This window comes from Nuphar pumila, chromosome 11 (genome assembly GCF_984573655.1).
Source record: "Nuphar pumila chromosome 11, dmNupPumi1.hap1.1, whole genome shotgun sequence".
NCBI classification, from domain to species: domain Eukaryota; kingdom Viridiplantae; phylum Streptophyta; class Magnoliopsida; order Nymphaeales; family Nymphaeaceae; genus Nuphar; species Nuphar pumila.
In genome coordinates this window covers 39,839,344-39,862,898 of record NC_143259.1, presented here as the reverse complement: position 1 = coordinate 39,862,898, position 23,555 = coordinate 39,839,344, and the positions used below count along the sequence as shown (strand labels likewise).

Genomic DNA, 23,555 nt, shown 5'->3' with positions numbered 1-23,555 from the left:
GACGGACGAAGAAGAACAAGGCTGACGACCGAGCTCAGGTACCTCCAAGATCGTGCTTCTTGCTGCACTCTGATGTTGTAAAGGAATGAGAGGCGAGAGGTGGAAAAAAAAAATACGGAAGGAGAGGTGCATGAGAGCCCAATCCTATCCACCTACCTCCTTTATAGCGGCGACCCTCCCCTCGTCACCGATGAACTGGGAGAGTCGGTTACCCTGCTGTAACCCCTCCCCTCCCCCGATCTCTGCTATCTGCACCCTTAGGCAAGAATCGTGCCCCATGCACGATTCTTATGCTCGAATTTTAATTAAAAGGGGAACGGGTCCGGGTTCGAACCCGATAACCCACCATACCGGATCTACTCTAAAGTGGATCCAGGTCTGTAATAGGTTATGAACCCATTCAAACCGGTGAATTTTAAAGTGGATCCATTGACGTGGGTTCGAAATGACCCCACTTGAGCAAATTCTTAAGCAGATCCATTTGGGTCCATGGTGAATTCGACCCAACTCATACGATTCGTACCTTATTGCCTACTCCATTTGGATCCAGTGAAGGAATCCAAGACCCGAATCTCCCTATTTTTCGTAGTTATTACAATCAACAAGCAGAGCTTGATAGTAGATGGAAGCAGGCAATGCAAGAGGAAATGGATGCTTTATTGTCTCAACAGACGTGGGACCTGGTTAATCCCCCAGTGGATCAGACATTGTTGGATGTAAATGGGTATATACCATTAAGTACCACTTAGATGGTTCTATTGAAAGATACAAGGCCAGATTAGTAGCAAAAGGTTATACTCAGACATATGGTGTTGATTTCTTTAAAACTTTCCCTCCGGTCGCACGAATGGGTACCATCCGTCTAGTTCTCTCTGTAGTTGTTCACCATGGATAGTGTCTGTGTCAACTAGATGTGAAAAATGCATTTCTATATGGGGATCTGTCAGAAATAGTATACATGCAGCAACCTCCTGGGTTCGAGGTTAAGGGGGAGTGTTAGAAGGTGTGCAGGTTAAAGAAGGCGATATATGGTCTGAAACAAAGTCCTCGTGCATGGTTTCAAAAGTTGTTTGACGTGATATTAAAGTTTGGTTTTAAGCGGTCAGCGTCAGACCACACATTATTTATCAAGAAAACTAACTCAGGTCTAGTTGTTATGGTGGTATATATGGATGACATCATCCTTACAGAAGATGATATGAACGATTTTGCAGCTACAAAGGCTCATCTTCAAAAGCATTTTGTTACAAAAGATCTTGGTCCTTTTAGATACTTTCTGGGTATAGAAGTTGCCAGAAGCAGTGAAGGCTTAGTTCTATCTCAACGTAAGTATGTTCTTGATTTATCAAAAGAAACAAGAATGTTGGGAGCCAAACCAACAAATATTCCCATGGATCACAAAGTTCAGTTGTTGGAAGAAGGGTCAAAACCTGTGGATAGCAAAAGTTATCGCTCATTAGTAGGGAAGCTACTATATGTGACTGTGACTAGACTGGATATTGCTTTAGCAGTAAGCAAGATTAGCCAATTTATGGAAAATCCGAATGAAGTACACTGGAATGTTGCAATGATGATTCTCAGGTACTTAAAATCTTCCCCTGGAAAAGGGTTATTATTCAAGAAAGGGGGAACCCTGGAGATAGTTGCCTACTCTGATGCTGATTATGCTGGATCTGTTAAGGATAGGAAATCTACCACTGGATTCTGTGTGTTTATGGGAGGTAATTTAATTTCATGGAGAAGTAAAAAACAAACCGTGGTTGCTAGGTCGAGTGCCGAATCAGAATATAGGGCTATGGCCCAAACAACAACTGAATTGATGTGGGTTCGAAATGTATTAAATGATCTTCAAGTGAAGGTCTCATCTCCTATGGTGATGATGTGTGATAACAAGGCAGCTACATATATAACAAATAATCCTGTGTTTCATGAGAGGACAAAACATATTGAAGTTGACTGCCACTATGTAAGAGATATGGTTCAAGCTGGACATATCTCTACCAAGCATCTGAACTCGGAGGATCAAGTTGCAGATATGTTTACAAAGCCTCTTGCTAGGCCCAGTTTCTCAAAATGTTGCAGCAAGCTGAGCATGATCGATATCTATACTCCAGCTTGAGGGGGAGTGTTAAGACTAGTCGACTATTAGTTATTTTCAAGTGTTTTATCCTTAAAGTTATTTATTTATTCTTAAAAGATGGTTCTTTAGAATTTTACAAATAATGAGGGACCTCTTTGTAATTTGTTTATTAGGCTAAACCTCTGTTTAAACAAGAGGTGTTTAGCCCTAATGAGTATTACGATTTTTTCCTCTCTCTCTCTCTCTCTCTCTCTCTCTCTCTCTCTCTCTCTGTTCCTGTGCACTATTGGGTTTCTTTACAACTATTTTGTTCAGATGTCTTAGAACAAGAGTTCCAAGACATCTCATGCAATATATCATTATCATGTAAGTATTCAATAAATGCACCAGATATCACCCCGACCATCAGTACGAAAGGTTAGAATAACATAGATCTTGAATCACTGGAACATGGAGAAAAAAAAACTTGTTCTTTACTTTTCAACTTAAATATTCACATACCATTAAAATCATCAATAGAGGTCACATGATAGTAGGATTTAAGATATGGATGTTACAAGAACCGGCCACCAAACATCAGAATGAATTAAGTCAAAAGGAAAAGAGGTTATTTTATTAGAAAGAGCAGAAGAATATATGAAAAAAGGATGAGTTTTATTTAGAGTATTTTTTAGAGAAAAAGGAGAAGATATATATATATATATATATATATATATATATATATATATATATTAGTAATGATAGGGTACTCCCGGAGTACCTACTCCCACCTAATAAAAGCTTGAGATTTTCAAATTTGTTTAACTTTTTTGTTGATCAGACCCTGTAGATATGATCTACAAGCATTATTTAGTAGAAAACAAATTTTGGATCATGTGATTATAGCATACAAGTAGGTCTTTTAAGACCTTTAAAAATCAATGGCTTATAATGTAACTGTGAACACCCCAAATTTTTCAAATTCCTCTCTCTTCTTCCTTTTCTCATTCACTTTTCTTTTCTATCTTTTATTCCCCTTCAAAAAGGGAATAGAGGCTAGAAAGGAAAAGAGAAAACAACGAGGAAAATTTTTGTAATGATCACAGTAACAAAATTTCATGGCTTAAAAAATCCTATTTTATATGTAAAAAATAGGATCTAAAGCATGATTCCTATCAAATAAACTTTGTTGAATACATCTATAAGGTCTGATTGAGAAGATCCAACCTACAACTATGATTTCTAGTATGTGGGTGTAGGTACTCCCAGAGCACCATAGAATTACTCTTTCTCTCTCTCTCTCTATCTATATATATATATATATATATAGAGAGAGAGAGAGAGAGAGAGAAAGAGTTTCAAATATGACAAGGATCAAATCTAATCAAATTCAACATGATTATATCTGATCAGATCTAAGAAAGAAAACTATGGGTAAAGATTTAGGAAAAGAATAAAAAGGAAAATATGAAAGGAGAAGAAAAAATAAGAACATATAGGAGGAAATCAACAGCTCGATGACTTGACCAGGAACTTACAGTTAAATTGTACATGTATATATATGTAATTTCATACATATATATATTTTTTGTTCATATTGTATATATATATATTCATATATATACATTTTATTTATAAATGATGTAATAAGTAAATATCCATTAAGGGTATTTTGGTTATTTCAGTTCTTGTAATAGGTTGTGCCCATTAGGGGCAAACTAGTACTTTATTTTATTGTTTTCTTTTTGTCTTTTTCTATTTTTATAGGGACTATTTGGTCAAACACAAAATATAGCTGTTAGGTTCTTTTTTGACTAGTCAACATAGAGTGGACTAGTCAATAGAGGTGTTGGAACAGTCCAACAACTCTATTGATGTCTCTCTCTCTCTTGCATGTGTATAAATAGAGGCTTTTATCCACTTTCATTTTTCAATGCTTCTCTTAAGCATTTATGCTCAATAAAGATGAATATTTTTATGTTTTTTTTTTCTATTTAGTTCTTTAATGTTTTATATGCACTTAGTGCTTTTGTTGTTGCCCTTTGTAAGTTATTGTATTATCCCATAGTGGACTTGTGCTTGTGCACATTGTGATTGTGATCTTGTAAGCCCTTAGTGGCATTTGTTTGTGCTTGTGCACTTTTATGATTGTGATCTTGTAAGACATTGTTTTTGCATTTCCCGTATTTCATTACACTTACCTCTTGCTCAATGTCAAGTTTCAACTCAGGGTGTTTGCCATGAAATAAGAAATAAAAGGGGGGAGAGAGAGAGAGTTGCGATGACCCTGAAAAAGGTGTTTAGGTGTACAGGTCTCAGGTCTGGATATCAAGACTCCAGACCCGACCCACATCCACCTATTGTATGTACGTTACTATTGTTACTTTTGTTTCTTTTATTCGGGTCTGGATATTATAATGGATACAGACCCATACTGTACATTCAAGTATTAATATGAGTTTTAGGTCACGGTTCCTTTTAACAGAAATCGTGACAGCCGCAGACCCCTCTTGCTTCTCTTCTTCGTTTTTCTCTCTCTCCTTTCTCGATACCGGTACAGGTGGAGATTGTAACATGGTATCAGAGCCGAGATCCATCTAAAGGCCGAAGAGGTTTTCGACAGGTGCGACGATAAGAGATTTGAGGTTTTTCGTTCCCTCCCTTTCTACTCTTCTACTCTTCTTCATTTACTTTCTTCTTCTCTCATTTAAATTTTCTGTGTACCCACATCTCACGTGGGCTTGATATTCTCGTGGATCTGAGATTCACGTGAATCCTGTTCATGTGAACCCAGACCGTGAAAAAGGGGTGATTGTATTTCACGTGAATCGCTGAAATCAATTCACGTGAAACACCAAATCAATCACGACCCCTATTTCAGATCTGTTTTCATTTGATATTATCTGCTTGATCTCCTTTTGTTGATATTATTTGTTTGATCTCCCTTTTGCCCAATCTCCTCCACACATCTACCTTTATATATTCAAATATTCCAGCTTTTCTCGTGATTTTTTATTATTTCTGCTGTGTAATTTCCTTCCTGATTCTCATTTTCTATACTTGTCTAAAAATGTATCTAACGTGTGAAAGTGTTTTTCATCACGTCAATCTCGTTCTTTGAGTGTATAGAAAAAGGTTTAGTATCTCTATTCTCTGAATCCGACAGTCTGTGATCTCTTGGTCATTAAAAAAAAAGGGCTGAGCATTTCATGAACACTCTTGTTGAATTTTATTCTCAATGGACCCTTATTCCTCTTAATCAAATCTTTCTTCAAGTTTTTTCAACCAACTCGTTTCTGAAAAGTTGAATACCTCAAACTGCTTGATTTGGAAGAGACAAATTATTCCTTTTATAAGGAGCCAAGGTCTCTTAGATCACCTGGATGAAACCACTCCAGTCCCAACAAAATTTGTCCCGAGAGAAGAGAAAGATGATAAAGGGGAGAGTTCGATCGTGTATGTCAAAAATGCAGAATTTCTCAACTGGGAAAGGAAAGATCAATCAGTTGTTGCATACATCACTTCTACCCTGTCTCAAGAGGTCCTTGTTGCCATCCTTGACAATTGTACAACACTGCAACATTGGGAGCGACTGGTTCAGACGTATTCACAGGTTTCACAAGCGAGGATGATTTTTCTCAAAAGAGAATTTCAGTTTCTAAGAAAAGATTACATGACCATCATGAAATATTTGAACAAGATAAAGATTATCACAGATCAGCTTGCAGTTATAGGATATGCGGTAAGTGACAGTGACATGGTGCAACAAACTCTGAGTGGATTGGGATCTGACTACAATATGATAGTAACTTCACTATTGTGCCTCCCTGTCCTTCCTACCTTTGATGAGCTATGAGCTAAATTAATTCAGTATGAAATAACTCTGAAGGGTTTCTCTAAAGAAACTCACATTCACACAAAATTCCCAAGAAGTTTTTGCCACAAGAGTGACTTATGGTAGAGGACGAGGACGAGGAGGGCAAGGGAGAAGTGGACACGGAGGACGTGGTCTGCTTCCCACTCCCAATATGTTAACTCATGCGCAGAGACAAATATCCATCCCCACTTGCTTCCTTTGTAACAAAATGGGGCATATCAAGGCGAATTGTTGGCATAATCTAGAAAATAAAGGAAAGGGTCCACAAACAGAAACCAAAAGAAAGTTCACAAATATCAGAGACAATGGAGAGATTAAAGATCTACTGATATCCGCCTTGTCAGAGTTGAAATTGAAGCAGAGTGATGAAGGCACTTGGTTTGTCGACTCAGGGGCAGCAACTCATGTGACAGGCGATGCAGGTAAACTTTCTAACCTTATTCCTTATTTTGGAAAAAGTAAGATTGTCACTGGAGATGGATCCCACCATCCTGTTTCTCATGTTGGAAAAACTGTCATTCCCATGTCATATTCCACTCTTAAACTTTCTGATGTTCTTCACGCTCCCGACATCAACAAAAATATTGTCTATGTTTCCAAACTTATTGATGATAATAATGTTTCAGTTGAATTCACTCCCTTCTTTGTGCAGGTCAAGGACCTACGTACGAGGAAAACATTCGCTGAAGAAAAGAGACGAGGCAATATGTACTGTTCATCTGGATTCGAAGTCTTCATTAGAATCGTGTTCATCCTCTTCTGTCAATGTTTTTAGTATTTTTGAATGTAATAAGCCTTTCTTATGGCATAGTCGATGTGGGAGTCATTTTATTGATAAACTTGTCTCTAATAATCTCATTCCAAAAGAAAGTCTCAATGGGAATGAGAGAAGTCAGAAGTGTCTGAGTTGTCTTTCATGCAAAAGTCATGTATTGCCTTTTCATTCCATTAATAAGAGAGCTTCAAAACCTTTTGAGATAATTTGTTCCGATGTATGGGGACCTGCCCCAATTGTTTCTGGAATTGGGAGCAGATACTACCTGATCTTTGTTGATAACTATTCTCGATACACTTGGATATATTTCATAAAAAATAAGTCGAAAGTCTTTCTTTTGTTTCAAAATTTTCTTTTCTTGGTTAAAATACAATTTTCTGAGTCCATCCAATTTTTTCAATGTGAAGGAGGTGGGGAGTTCTCATCTCGTGATTTTATTTCTTTTCTTCAAAATAACGAAATAGGAAGAAGGGTGTCCTGTCTACACACCCCACAACAAAATGGGATTGCTGAGCGAAAACATAGGCATATCGTTGAAAGTGCCATGAGTATGCTTCATGACAGTAACCTTCCCACCAACCTATGGACAAAAGCTTTTCATTTTGCCGTTCATGTGATAAATAGACTGCCTATGGTTCTGGAAAATAAGTCCCCTTACTATTGTCTTTTTGGAGCTCACCCTAGTTATCACGATCTGCGTGTCTTCGAATGTGTTTGTTATGTGCATATTGATCAGTCCCTGAGAAACAAGTTTCAGGACAAGGCTCAGAAGTGTAGGTTTGTGGGATACGCAGATGACTACAGAGGATATAGGTGTTATGATCCAACCAACAAACGCATCAGAATCTCAAGAAATGTTGTCTTTGATGAGAAAAATTTTGATTATGGTACCGACACAACGGATACGTTCTCCAACACAACTGAAGTTTACTATCCTTGGTTGAGTTCAGAACTTTTTGCTAGTTCCAATGAAGCATGTTCCCCAGATTGTGTGCAACGAGAAGAAGAGATGTTTGAGAACCGTTAAATTGTAATTTATAAGATAATGTATTTTCTATATATATATATATATATCATATATATGTACATGTATCCATCTACTTGTATATATAAAATATATATTTCTTTCTTGTATTGGTTGTAGGGGTATTTTAGTCATTTCTATATTTTATGCATATTCATGTTTTTTAATATGATTGTAATTCCTTCTTTTTATTTTTTCTTATTTTTGTAATTTTTTCCATTTCTTATTTTTGTTTTTTATATAATGTTTTTGTACACGATCAGTGGCTGACTGTGTATAGTGTACAACAGTCAGCCACTGACTTTGTACACAGTTTTAAAAAGATAGACGTTGGGCTGATTCCCAACGTCTCTAATAAGAGCCGTTGGGAATAACCCAACGTCTCTGAAGTATGCTTATAAATAAGGGCTATGTGAGCCCATTGTATGAATGTATTACAGTAAGGAGCTGTCTCCTTAAGCTTATAAACACTGTGCATTCATTGCACTTTCTTTGGTGTAAAGCTTATAAACAGTGTGCATTTATTGCACTTCTTTTGTGGTGTAAAGCTTATAAACACTTGCATTTATTTTGTGTATTGAGTATTTGAAGTACCAAGTTATTTGAAAACTTGATTGTTTGCAAGGATTCTTCACATGGTATCAGAGCAAGGTTGGAGAAAAAAAAGATTGTGTGGATTCTCACTTTTTCGGGTGCCTCGAAAAGTGTGCCCTCAATTTTTTTGGTGATTGAAGTGGATTCGCTTGTTCATCCAATATTTTAGAAGACTCTTCCATCAAGAAAGGTCTAAAAATCCTTTGTGCTACATATTCTTTTTCATCAACTCTCCTCTTTAATGAGTGAAAAAGACTCATTTTTCTCTCGGCTTCAAACTCAATGGGTCCAACTATCACGTCTGGGCTGGAAACATGAAGACTCATATTAAAGGAAAAGGGCTTTGGGGTTATGTTCAAGGCTCGATTCCTGAACCGGAGCCAAAGATAACCTTGATGGAGAAAGGAGAAATAAAAATCCTTGAAGGCGAAGAAAGAGCCAAGGCTCTTGAAGACTACACCAAAAAGCATCAAGAATGGGAGATGAGGAATTTTAAAATCCTCTCATGGATTTTCTCATCCGTAGAAACAAGAATTAACGCCAATATTATCAAGTTTAAGAAGGCTTCTCAAGCGTGGGAGTACCTTGAGAAGATGTACACCTCTAGGGACTTGTCTCATAAATATTACCTCCAAAAGAGAGCTCTAACTCTTCATCAAGGAGAGATGACTATAAGAGAGTATTTTGCCGAACTCTCTTCTATTTAGGATGAGCTTGCTATGCTTCAACCCAAGTGAAGTGGAGAAGCCATAGAGCTTCGTAATAAACAATTGAAAGAAGATAGCTTTTTTAATTTTTTGAATGGGCTTAGGCCTTAATTTGAACAAATCTGATCTTCTCTTTTATCCGCTTTCACTTCCCCCTCTCTTGAAGATGTAATTACTAAACTAAGTGAGGAAGAGACTCGTATGAGTATAAGCAAGAACAACCCAAGTGTTCTAGCTACACCTTCCTATAATGAAGAAAATGAAAGAGTTAATGTCGTCACAAGACCGGGGAGCAACTTAAGGACCTACAAGCCTCCTCACTTCAAGAATCAAAACTCAAGTGGTCAAGGAGAGAAGAAGGATTATAGCAAGCTTTTATGCCATTTTTGTAAGGAACCGGGGCATATCAAGCCTATTTGCCCAAAGTGGAAAAAGTTACTTGCCATGGCTACTACATCCCAACCTCAAAAGATCAGCCTTGTCCCCAGTCTCCTGACCCATATATGATCTTATTATTTCCTAGGATATTGTAATTGTGAGCATAAAAGGTACCTAGGTATTCAATTGGATCAGCCTTGGCTCCACCCTCTACTTCTGCTTCGAGCCACACATGTTGTTATTGCTAATATGCATTTTGTTGTTAATGTTAATTTTTTATTGAATGAATGCTCAGATTTTATTTCTTAGATACTTACATAGATCATATTTTTTCCATATTTATTTGAGTTTTTTTATTTTTTGTTGGTTGTTGCTTCATTAATAAAGCATTTCTTATTTATTTATAATTTTAGATATTTTTTATAGTTTTTTTTTAAGTTTTAATAAAAAAAAATTTGAGGCTTACGCTTTGCGCCTCGAGGCTTACGCATCGCCTTAGATTTTGGTGGAGCGCCTCGCTACGCCGCAACACTTTTCACAACACTGGCCGAAAGGAAGCATAGACATATAATAGAGACAACTTGAACATTACTTGTTTCTCAAAACATCCCAAAAGGTTTTTGGGCTGAAGCGGCTTTAGCATCTGTCTATCTGATAAATCGGCTACCTTAAAAAAACTTGAATAATATCTCGCATTTTGAAAAATTGTATACCAAAGAACCCGACTATAGTCGGTTGAGAATTTTTTGTTGCAAATGTTTAGTTCTTACTGACAAGAACGACAAACTTTCACCAAAAGCCATTGCATGCGCTTTTCTTGAATATTCTGAAACCCAAAAAGGGTTTCGTTGTTATGATAAATGACAAGCTATATGTTTTCAGAAATGTGAGTTTTCTGGAAAATGTTAATGGTTTTGAAAGGAGTGAACCCTTTAAAGAAAACATGGATTACTCCTTTTTATTTGAAATGTTAGCACATGATGATGATAGTGATGACGATTTCATTCATAATGACGTCAATGATAAAGAAGATGGCTCTTCCCATCCACCTATCTCTCAACATAGAAATGAAGGAGCATTGAGAGATCCTATAACATATAGTCATAGAGATAAAAATAGTTTTAGGAGTGCAATTGAAAAATCCAGTGAACCTAGTGGGTCTAATTCAACAAATAATGAAAACCTACGAAGAACTGAGAGAAGTAGAAAGATGCCTTCTAGGTTTATTTCATATGATTCGTTTACTCCTAAACATAGAGTCTGCCTTAGCGCCATTCATTCTTATATAGAACCCAAAAACTTCAAAGAAACCAAAAAGAATGATGAATGGCTGAAAGCAATAGAATGTGAGCTTTCAGCTCTCAACAGGGCAAAGACTTGGGAGTTTCAAGATCTTCCTAAGGGTAAGAAAACAATAGGGTGTAGATGGGTATTTAAGGTAAAAACTAAGAGCGATAGATCTCTTGAGAGATATAAGGCTCGATTAATTACAAAGGGATATAGTCAAGAATACGGGATTAACTATGAAGAAACTTTTGCCCCTATAGCCCGAATGGTCATTGTTCGATGTCTCATTATCGTTGCCTCAATCAATAAATGGAACATCTATCAAATTGATGTTAAAAACGCCTTCCTAAATGGTGATCTGAATGAAGAGGTATATATGGATGCTCCACCAGGAATGGAGACTCCCAAAGGGAAAGTGCTCCGTCTTCGAAAAGCACTTCATGGTTTAAAACAAGCCCCCAAGGCTTGGTATGATAGATTTAACTCCGTAATGTTAGAAAATGGTTTTTCTTCCTGTTTCACTGTCACTGTCTTATTTGTTAGAAAAACCAATGCAGAGATTGTCATTTTGCTCTTATATGTGGATGATATGCTTATAACCGGAAGTAATTCTAAAGGGGTTAAAAGCATAAAATCAATTTTGAAAGATAGGTTTGAAATGTCTGATTTGGGATTTCTAACTTATTTTTTGGGTATTGAAGTAGCATACTCTCATAGAGGGTATTTTTTATCTCAAACTAAGCTTGCTTCTGAGATTATTGACCAGTCAGGTATTACAGATGATAAGGTTTGTGAAACTCCTGCTATAGTAGGAGCCAAAATGAAGATTGATGATGGTATTCCTCTCTTCGATCCCACCCCCTACAGACAGCTTGTGGGATCTTTGATATATCTGAGTATTATTAGACCGGATATCTCTCATGAAGTTCATACTGCAAGTCAGTTCCAACATGCACCAACATCAGTTCACATGAGTGTCATCTTGCGGATTGTGAGATCTAAACAGGGGAGTATTCTTATCCACTTCTTCTGAATTAAAATTAATTGCTTATACTGACTCTGACTGGGGAGGTGACCCAAATAACCGTCACTCCACCACTGGTTTTTGTGTGTTTTTAGGAGACTCGCTGATTTCATAAAGATGTAAGAAGCAACAAAAAGTGTCTCTATCCTCAACAGAAGCTGAATATTGTGTCATGACAACTACTACCATGGAAATTGTATGGATTCATCAACTATTAGAAGACATGGGATCACAATAGAAGGGCCCACCAAGCTATGCTGTGATAACAAAAGTGCAATATACAATGCCAAAAATCATACTTTTCATGAGCGAACTAAGCACATTGAGATGGACTGTCACTATGTTCGGGAAGCGTATCCGAAAGAAGTTATAGATCTTCCATATGTAACTTCAGAATATCAATTGGCAGATTTCTTCACCAAAGTTTTGTGTGCTCTGCTGTTCAATTTCCTCCTTGGCAAACTTTCGGTCATCTTGCCCTAAGTTTGAGGGGGGTGTTAAATTGTAATTTATAAGACAATGTATTTTCTATATATATTTTATATATATAAAAGAAGATACATATACATATATATATTTCATATATATGTACACATATCCATCTACTTATATATATAAAATATATATTTCTTTCCTATAGGGGTATTTTAGTCATTTTTTTATTTTACGCATATTCATATTTTTTAATATGATTGTAATTCTTCCTTTTTATTTTTCCTTATTTTTGGAATTTTTTCCATTTCTTATTTTTGTTTTTTATATAATGTTTTTGTACAAAGTCAGTGGCTGACTGTGTATAGTGTACAACAGTCAGCCACTGACTGTGTACACAGTTTTAAAAAGATAGACGTTGGGCTGATTCCCAACGTCTCTAATAAGAGCCGTTGGGAATAGCCCAACGTCTCTGAAGTATGCTTATAAATAAGGGCTATGTGAGCTCATTGTATGAATGTATTACAGTAAGGAGCTGTCTCCTTAAGCTTATAAACAGTGTGCATTCATTGCACTTTCTTTGATGTAAAGCTTATAAACACTGTGCATTTATTGCACTTCTTTTATGGTGTAAAGCTTATAAACATTGTGCATTTATTTTGTATATTGAGTATTTGAAGTAACTCCGCCTATGTATAACTGTTTAGTTATACACTGCCGGTCCCAAGCTCGGATAAAGGAGGAGGGTGTTACGACAATGAAGTCGTACATGATACTTCAAGTACAAGGTTTTGATGATGAGCAAGTGAAATCAACTGCATTTCAGCTAAGGCAATGAAGACATTGAAGAGTTCTTTGAAGAATCTTTGAAGACTAGTGTGCAAATGTTAAATTCATTAAAAGTCTTAGATTCTTGTAAGAGCCTTACTTAGAGTGCATATTTTGGTTGCATTTTACTTAAAAAGTCTTTAGAAAAACTTTTCTAAAAGAACCCCTCATGAAAATCTTTTTATAAAACTCTTTTCTTAAATTTTCGTGTTTATTAGTCGACCAATAGACTTACCAGTCGACTAATCCTTTCGCGCTATATTTTCTAAAAAGTCATTTTTGTCAAATTAGTCGACCGAAGGCTTTTATCAGTCGACCGGACAGAATGTATGTTTTTCAGAAAATTTAGCAGCAGTCGACTGAAAGGTTTTTCAGTCTACTGATGATATTATCAGTCGACTAATTTTATCTCTAGTCGACTAAGTTTCAAAAGTTCAGATTTTCAAACGGCTCGATTAACAGATCAGTCGACCGACGATAACTGTCAGTGTACTAATAACTAACTATTAGTCGACTAACTACTGTTCCAGTCGACTAATTTTGCCATTTTTCCTGAAACTTCAAAAAGGCGTATCTTTTTATTTTTCAAACGTTTTGATCGTTCAAAATGGACTGTTTTGACACCCTTTCATACCCTCAACGTATAGAAACTTTCAACGTATGGAAACTTTCAATTATAAATATGAGTGCATTCTACACTCAAATACAGGGGGGCGGAGCCCCCCTATCGACACAACAAATGGCAGGGGGACGAAACCCGCTGCCGACACGATGAGACCAGGGAGAGAGAGGGTTTTACATACCTGGGGGCTACCGGCGAATAAAAGTTATAACGACCCAGAAGTTCGACTTGAGACAAGAAGATTTGAATGAAATTACCTTCGAAAGTCAGAGTTTGTAGCAAAGATTTTTAAATATACCATAGGTTTTAGATAAAAGCACAAGTCGATTCTTCAGAGCACGTTAGCAAAAAGACAGCACAAACCCATTTCCTAACTAAGCCAAACAGTGAGCAAAAGATAGAAAAGAGTTTATCCATAGAAAGGTTTAGTACGTATAGAACAAGGGGAGAGGCTGAGTAGAAGGGGCGCCGACAGCTCCGGTGTTCTAGCGCAGCCGACCGTCAGTCGGGAGGTTGGCGGCGATGTCGCAGGTGGCCGTCAAGGAAACGAGGTCGTCAGCTGATGGAGGTTCCTGGAGATCGTGGGAGATAGTGGGTTACTGATGCTCAGAAGCCGTCAACGCGATCGCCAGGGGTCACCGATCGTTGCAGACAAAGAGGGAGAAGATGGTGGCCGACGATGGGTTGCCGACGCCAGCTCGAAGGGGGAGATGGCCGACAGCTACGATCGTCGGCGACGGGGAGTTCGTCGATGCATGGAAGTCACTGGTGGCTTCGATCGCCGACGTCTGCCAGGAAGCTGTCAGAAACGAGAGAGGAGAGAGAAGGGGCAAGGGTTTCTACCCCTCACCCGAGGCTCCTGCGTCTTTTAAAAGACGCAAGTTCTCAAGGCTTCGAGAACCCGGGTTAGGCTCAGGTCCGGTTCGGACCTGGATCCGGGCCCGACACAGCAGACCAAACCCCCGACACATGTCCGACACGTGTATGACACGAATTTTTTTTAACGGGCTTTACACTGAAGCTCACATCAAAGAAGTAAAAAACTTACTAGGTCAGAGATTAAAAATGAAAGATCTTGGTGTCCTGTGCTATTTTCTTGGTGTAGAAGTTGAAAACCAAGCTCATGGCTTGACGCTCACTCAACACAAGTATATCGTGGATGTTCTTAGCAAGACAGGCATGAAAGACTGCAAACCTCTAGGAACTCCAAGTGTGCTTCTCCAAAAACTCAGTGCTCATGATGAAGATCTGTGTGACGACCCCATCAGGTATCACAGTCTAATAGGAATGTTGCAGTATCTCACATTCACTCAACCCGATATTGTTTATTCAGTCAATCACGTGTCTGAGTTTATGCATACACCACGTACTGGACATATGGAAGCGATTAAGAGGATACTTAGATATCTGAAAGGGACCGTTGGGGATGGATTGATATATTCATCGCAGTCGTTGGGCAAGAATGATCGCGAACTTACTGTATACTGTGATGTAGACTGGGCAGGGGATCCCGATGAACGAAGATCTACATCAGGATATTGTGTCTTTATTAGAAGGAATTTAGTCTCTTGGAGCAGTAGAAAACAAAAGGTTGTTGCTAGATCAAGCACTGAGGCTGAGTATAGATCCATGGATGCAGCTACTGTCGAAGCCACATGGGTCAGGCATCTCCTAACTGAAGTGGGAGAAATGATTGCTCGCTCTACATTGTTGTTTGACAATCAAAGTGCTCTCAACATGTCATTCAATCCAGTTCACCACAGTCGTGCTAAGCATATTGAGATTGACCAACATTTTGTAAGACAAAAAGTTGAAGAAAAAAAGATTGAGCCTGAGTTTGTCAACACTAAAGACAAGTTGCAGACATATTTACAAAAAACCTGACAAAAGATCGTTTTTGGATGCTTAAAGACAAGTTGTTCATGGTTCAAAACCATGATCAACTTGAGGGGGGGTGAAAAAGGTGTTTAGGTGTACGGGTCTCGGGTCTGGATATCAAGACTCCAGACCCGACCCACATCCACCTATTGTATGTACGTTACTATTGTTACTTTTGTTTCTTTTCTTCGGGTCTGGATATTAAAATGGATCCAGACCCATACTGTACATTCAAGTATTAATATGAGTTTTAGGTCATGATTCCTTTTAACAAAAATCGTGACAGCCGCAGACCCCTCTTGCTTCTCTTCTTCGTTTCTCTCTCTCCTTTCTCGATACCGGTACAGGTGGAGATTCTAACAGACCCCTCTAATGAGGAGGGATATACCAACATGTCTAGTTATAATGAGGTATAATGAGACAAATTATAAGTATGTCCCTGTTACATATTATAATGTATAAATGTGTTCCTTCTAACTTGGACTAAAAATACCTCTATTATGAGCTATCCTTAACAGTACTGTTCTTTCAAAAGAGAAAATAAATGATAGCATTTTCTTGGTCACACAAATACCTTGCAATGAGAAGACTTCAATATTTCTTTAGATTAACAAGGTTTATCTTAACAAAATATTGAATTTTTAAAGATTTCAACAATAACAAACAAATTCTTTGAGCAAACTTGAAATTTTCTTCAGATTAATAAGGTTTGCCTTATAAAAACATCAACTTTGGAATGATTTTGGCACATCCTCTAGAACCAAGGCAATTTGTTAAACCAAAAGACAAAAAATAATAGAAGAAAAGGAGACCAACTAACCATGTTGGAGTATGAAACCAGTGGCTGCTGTCCCAAAGACACCAGCTAATACTCCAGCTGTGTTTGACAATCCAAGAAGTACACCCTGTAACAAAAAAGATAAAGCTTCATTCAGGACAGACATACTCATTTATCTTGTAGAAGCAAGAAGACTAAACATTCTAAAATATTTATGGAAGAAAAGAGATGTGAAGGCAGGGCTATTATGAAAGGGTGCCTGGACAATGGCACTAATGCTTTATTATCTCATAAATTTATGAGATGAGAAAGATAGAAGGCAGGAATTCATGGATACAAAAGTTAACTGAAACTTGATATGAGAATCATAGCATGCATCTTCACCCTTTTAAAAGGATAACCTTTAAAAACATATGCTAGACCATAGTCACCAATATAGTTCTCGGCCATTTCTCCACAAGGGTTTTTCTCGGAGTTTTTTTTCAAAAAGTGGCTTTCCTCGGAAAAAACTCCAGAAAATCTCAAAAAGTTGTAAAAATTAAAATAATAAAATAATAATAAGAAAGATAAGAAATTAATAGGTTTTGTATTATTTTTCTTGCAAAAATATAAAGAAACAAACTTTAAAGTTTTTAAAATACAAAAGAAACAAAAAACTTGAAAACTAGGTGTAAAATGTATAAAAATAAGAATCTTTCAAAATATCACAAAAATATCATGATAATATCATGCAGAGATAATTTGCCGATATTAGCAGCTTACCTTAAAATGGTGATATTATCACAATATTTTCAAAATATCAGCAATATCAGTGACTGCTAGACTAATCTTTTTCATATACATTCATCATAAAGGAGTTTAATATTGATAACTCCTGGAGAGCAAAAGAAGCAATATGTTCATCTCTTAACACTATCCAGTTCATTTAAATTCATTGGTACCATATGAAACCACATGAGCAACCTAGTTCCATATGGTCACTAAATAAAATTAATTTCAATGAATCCAGTCTGTTTGGTGCACAGACAAGAAGAAATCTGACACTTACAGCATAACGCGGACCTATGTCCTGATGGTTTGAATAGAGACCAGATTGTGAAAATGCATCTGTTCCCTGGTAAACCAAATAAAAAATCGTGTTAGAATTTTAGAACTACTAGGGAAACACACAATACTAGATTGATGACAGAGTAACAGCAAATATTAACATTTGAAGAAATTATATAAGTCCAAAATTCAAAAAAAAAAATCTGTTCACAAGAAGCAAAGTAAAGAGCAAAAGGGCATGACTAATAAAAAATTGGAAGGAAAAAAAAAGTTGGAAAAGGTTTATTTTTTTGCCCATGCACGATATCAGCAGAAAGAAAACTCACTGTTGACCAGAACATTGACAGATCTTTTTCGGTTCTTAACAGTGCTTAAATGCATTATGGATCTATAGAAAATCAGATATACCATGAGGATAGTAGCAGAAGTCATACATAGGTACTTGTAGAATTCTGATAAAACAGTAGAATGCATAGCAGAAGTCATACATAGGTACTTGTAGAATTCTGATAAAACAGTAGAATGCAAAACTTCGGAAAAAATGAGAAAGAAATCCATGGCATACCTGACTGCAAGCCATGCACAGTACTGCTAGTGCTGGAGAACTGATGTGGCTCAGTTGTGTGAGAAAGAAAGCTGGTCCCAGGAAACCAATGGATTGCATAATCTGCAGCACATCAAGAATTATTAAGCAGAGCAACAGGTGAAGGAGCCTTGAGGGTTCATCAGTAAAAATATTGAAAGAGAAAATAAAATCTTAGGATGAACCTAAGGAGGGAATTGTGTCCTAATGCTTAATGCCTCTAACGTATACCCATTATTTCTACTGCAATGAATCACTAGAAACTGCTCTATGAGAAACAACTCTGCATTACTTTCTCAAAAATGAAAAAGAATACCAAATTAGATTGCACTTATGCATGTGCAGGTGACATGCATGTGTGCACACATATATGTGCACACACAAACACAATATCATGCACAACATAGAGGTATCAAACTTTCTACTTGAAATGGATGCATTTCATATTGAAGGGACTATTTGTGGTGTATCACTTTTGTATCCCTCTTTCTATAATCTTGTGCAGTGTTGGTTTCGTCAACTCGTATAATTCTTTGCTATGAACTGATGAAAATGTTCTTCACTCTCTCAGCCTCTTAGCAATCCATACAACAACCATATAATTAAACCAGCATATCACGCCTTCTCAGATTGTAAATATAATATAAGTTGAAGTGAATGATCAGGGACAGTTTCATCACAGGTATGAAATACAATGGTATAAGAAAATAATATTCCACAGAAATCATAGGCAAATAAAGTTTTAAGTGAGATTCAAACAAGTGGAATAAATAAGTAGAGAAGAGAGGAGGATATAAAGGAAAAAATAGAATTTAGGGGGATGGGAAAGTGTCCTTCCCATTCATTTATTTCTTAGATTTTGCAACCTAGATTCCAAACTGTGTTGTAGTACACCCAAGTTTTATATGTTGTTAAAACTTAAAATGATTCTCCGAATTATCCAGCTTCTATTACATGATAAGCTGTGACTGTTATGAACATAGACCAATCACAACCACTATATTTCCTCTATTCCTAGGAAAATTTTATGACTGCAATTTTCTTCTGAACATAGAACCAAAATTATGAACATTAGTGTTCTAACTAAAATACCATATGGATTACTAAAAGCAAGTAAAGGTTTATATGAGGAATGGATTCAGAACTGAATATAAAGGAGATTAAATGAAACAGGTACATTAGAACTTCTGTGGCCATCCGGATTTTTTCCCTTCTTTTGGTTGGCATAATGAGTTCATTTATGTTTGAAGTTCAAATTGAACAACAACAGTGAATATGATAATAAATTTAATCATTGAGCATGTGAATTTCTATTGCAAACTGATTAGATCCTCACATTGCGGTTGCCACTTTTTCACAAAAATAACTATTACCTTACGAACTGTTGTGACAGAAATCCCCTTGCTCACAAGTGTGTCTGCAATCCACCCTCCAATATTAGCAAAGACAGCCATGGTCAACCATGGTAAGACACAGAATAGCCCAGATTCTGTGAGGTTGAACTTTAATACCTGATTTAACCAGCAAAAAAAGAAAAAAGAGAAGGGGCAAAAAAAATTACTTAGTCTTGCTAAAAAAAGATGCAATTTATGTCTAAAATATAGTAAAGAAGTGGCAAGTGTAATATTTTCCAATATTAGGACGATACTAGAATGATATCAAAATTTATCACCACTATTTCTTCATAAATTGAATTTTACGTCTCAAAAAAAAATTTTATTTATATACCATTTGAGACAATGACTATGAATACTGAGCTCATGCTTCCAGAGTTCCACAAGATACTATGCTAAGCATGTGTGAAGGAAAAGATCTTGGAAGGGACCAAAACTATAAGGAAGAACAACTCAAGATAGCAATTGAAGCCCCTGTGTTAACCCCGAATAGGAGTGACTTCTTTAAGATTGTTTCTGGTCTAGGTGCATAAACCTCAAATGCATTACAGTTAAGGGATGGATAAACATTTTTGGTATTCAAGGTTCCACTCCATGGCCGTTTGATGTATTCAAGCTCACATTCTTTATGTATGCATATACTGTTAAAATGTATATATATATATATATATATATATATATATATATATATATATATATATATATATATAATTTTGCAGTTTTGTAATTTGTCATGCCTACCTGAGGCATTTTTATCTTTTTACCCCTTGTAATTAGAAGGGTTCACTAGGGACTATTTTGTCTTGTTTTTTCTATTTTTCTTTTTATTGTTTGACCAAGGTCTCTATGGTCATTAACCATAGTGTAATACTCATGTTTTCAAAAAAAAAAAAAAATTTGTTGTTTGTATCTGGATCCAACCCAGATTCGGGTGCCCCGGATCCAACCCGGATCCGGCCTGACCATCGAGCCCACACACCCCCTCTGTCGATCGAGCCTATCGCAACATGGGGGCCAGGCCAGGCTGGGCTCGGCCTGACCACCGAGCCCACCCCCTCCCCTTTGTTTCCCCTCTTGCCAGGAACCAAGCCTGGCTCGGTTGGGTTCCAACCGAGCCTAGCTCGGCTATGGCCTGCCCAGCCATGCTAGGTAGGCCTGATCGAGTTGAGCTCGGCCATTACCGAGCCCAGCTCAATCCCCACCTTCTGTTGATCGAACATAGCCGAGCTGAGCCCGGCTAGCACTGAGCCTGACTCGATCTTCTTAAACCGATCTCGGCTCAGTCAAGGGGCAGCATGGGCTACCCCTCACTTGGCTTAGCCAAGCTAAGTTCGGCAAAGGTCAAACTCAGCTTGATCCATTTTTTTTGTTACCGTGCCCGGCTCGAACTAGGTTCGGGTTCGACCCCTGCAACACAAACGTTGCTTACTTCATTAAATTAAAAAAAATTCATTGTTTCATTCGCAGCACGACAAGATACCTTTTAGTGCACCCCATCAGCGCAACGGATGCAACATGTGCACCAAGGCATAAGCCCTTGATAACCTACGCTCAGAATCGTCAGCGAATCCGACCATCTTCGATTGTAGGAGAAAGTTGCATACGAGGACAAATGACAAAATACTTCTAACTTATACATATATATATATATATATGCTTTCAACTCAAAGACGCAGTTTTGCGTATTCTTGTCCATTTAAAATTTATGCCATTTACTCTGTCGCCGCGCTGTTACGTGCACAGACTACTGCTTATGCAATTTACTTAGCCGATGTACAGTTTTGTACATCGTACACTGTTTACGCAATTTATTTAACTGATGTATGGTTTCGTACATCGTGCATCGCTTACGAAGTTTATTTAGCTCAATGTGTGGTTTCGCACATCAAGTCTCGCTTTATGTCATTTACTTCGCCGTCGTGTTGTTACATGTGTAGGCTACTACTTACGCAATTTAGTTAGCCAATGTACGATTTCGCTGCTTAGGCAATTTATTTGGCCGATGTACGGTTTCGTGCATCGCTTACGTAGTTTATTTAGCTCAATATGTGGTTTCACACATCGAGTCTAGCTTTATATCATTTACATTGTCGTCGCGTTGTAATGTGCACAGGCTTATGCATTGATATATATGTATCATATATACATATATATAACTTAGTAAGGTACGCAGTTTTGCATACTCCTGCTTACTTTACCTTATGTGTGCATTTAAAGATGCAAATCTTTAAAGAAAAAGAGGATTTCACATGCTAAATCCCAAAGCTTGTAATATTCGTTGTTTTAAAAAACAAAAATGAATATTTGGCATTTGCATATTCTCAACCAAGTCTTTCCCTCAACCCTGTGTAGCCCTAAGAGGTACGTACAGTCCTTTTTGATATCCGAAATGACTCGGATACTCCCGGTGTAACGCCCCAAAATTTCAAACTTATAAACCTTTTTATTTTAGTTCTAAAGGCTGAAAAAATCTTTTCTTAACAGAGTTTTTGAAAGAGTTTTGTTTAACATATCAGCGGAAACGTTTTTCTTTGAATAAGAAAGATGAAAGGCAAGTTGACAACCTAGGGCGCGTTAGCGTAAAAATTTACATTTTCACATAAAAGTAACTTGCAAACATTTTAATAAGCCATTGTATTCAAAATAAGATCTGATTGTACAAAATTTGGTTTTCCTGAGGAAAACCCTTGCCAAAAACCCAAAAGTACAGGATGTGAGCTGACAGCAAAACAATAGGATCTCGAACCATCTCGCAATCACGCCATCGCCTGTTTCGCAACCTATTCATCACCTGTGCCCATGAAATGGGTCAGTCTCACAAAAAACTGGTAGGTGCACAAATAGAACAGTAGATAATAGAATTAAGTGCATGCATTTAATTCTATCATGCTCAACAGTTTATACAAGTGAGAAACTCTATAAGCAGTTTATCAACACAAATGCTACAATTAGTATAAGCAGTTCATCAACATAAGTAAATGCTATAATTAGCATAAGCAGTTCATCAACGCAAGTAAATGCTACAACTAGCATAAGCAGCAATTAACAAATAGTACAAAGCAAACAAAAAGTAAATAGGATAACTTTTGTTTTGATACTTAGTTGGCCTGCGGGTACGCGCAAAGCACGAATTGTAGAAACAACTGAGACTAGTTTGGGGGTCTATTATGTCATGTATTTTCAAATACCCAGAATAGCTAGTTGAGTCCGCCCCTAAGGGCTTGAAACACGAAATAAGCAACGAAAGTAAAAGACAAAAAGTGATGCTTGAAACACGAAATCGTATATCAAGCCAAATAAATGCATAAAAGAAATCGGCTTGTGCACTAAAGCGCGACAGCGAAAGTAAATGACAGAAAGCGATGCTTGATACACGAAACCGCGTATCAAGCCAAATAAATGCGTAAAGGAAATCAGCCTGTGCACTAAAGCGCAGCGGCGAAAGTAAATAACAAAAAGTAATGAGGACAAGGATCGCAAAACTGCGTCCTTGAGTTTAAAAGTGTACTATTATAAATATATATATATATATATACATATATAGTAAATTATTTAATTTGCATTTTTAGTGTTTTAACTTAGTTCAGCTTGCCCAAAGTCCATTGCGCAACTTTCCCCTACCTTGGGGAGTCTCGGGGTTGTGTTTGCCTTCATGTGTAAGTAACGAAGGGCTCGGAATCCATCGTGCAAGCTGTAAAAGACAAGAAATGGTTACTCTAACACAGCAAAAAGCGTCGCCCCTCACTAGGAGTCGACCTAAGAAAATGAAAGAAGGGGGGGGGGGGGGCAGATGGTGCAGCCCCTGTCCACCGTCCTGTCATGAAAAAGGAAAGGGGCAGGGGCACAACCCCTGCCTGCTTGTCTGCAAGAAAAGGTAAAAGAGAAGGGAAGGGGGTTGCGCCCCTTCCAACTTCTATCGGTCCACAAGGAAGGGGTTGCGCCCCATCCCCGATGGCTGAAACACAAAGGGAGGCAAGGGGAGGGCTCAGCCCCTCCCTTGCGAAAAGGAGAAACAGGGAGGGGTTGAACCCCTCCCTCGTAACCCTTACAATAGGGAGGGGGGCTCGACCCCTCCCTGAAAAAGGGAACAGGGAGGAGGCTGAGCCCCTCCCTCGCATCCTGTAAAACAGGGAGGGGGCTTGGCCCCTCTCCAAAAAAAAAGGAACAGGGAGGGGATCGAGCCCCTCCCTCGCATCCCGTAAAACAGGGCAACAGGGAGGGGGCTCGACCCCTCCCTGGCAAAAAAGGAAAAAGGGAGGGAGGTCGAG

The 23,555-nt window shown here is 37.7% G+C and overlaps 1 protein-coding gene across 2 annotated transcripts in view; it reads right to left on the bottom strand.

The window, feature by feature from the left end:
- Positions 1-23,555, bottom strand: part of LOC149822291 (sodium-dependent phosphate transport protein 1, chloroplastic-like) — a 214,064-nt gene that overhangs the window by 27,024 nt on the left and 163,485 nt on the right. Inside the window, exons 11-14 of one of the 2 annotated variants that reach the window (XR_016426025.1) lie at positions 19,267-19,404; positions 17,876-17,977; positions 17,312-17,377; positions 16,306-16,390 (exon numbers count right to left, since the gene is read on the bottom strand). Coding sequence is in view for 1 of the 2 variants with exons in the window: in XM_089980998.1 (XP_089837124.1) it covers positions 22,068-22,078 (11 nt within the window). In the remaining variant the exon portion in view is untranslated. Of the gene's footprint in view, positions 1-16,305; positions 16,391-17,311; positions 17,378-17,875; positions 17,978-19,266; positions 19,405-22,052; positions 22,079-23,555 lie in introns of those variants that run through there. The other variant, XM_089980998.1, reaches the window with a different exon arrangement.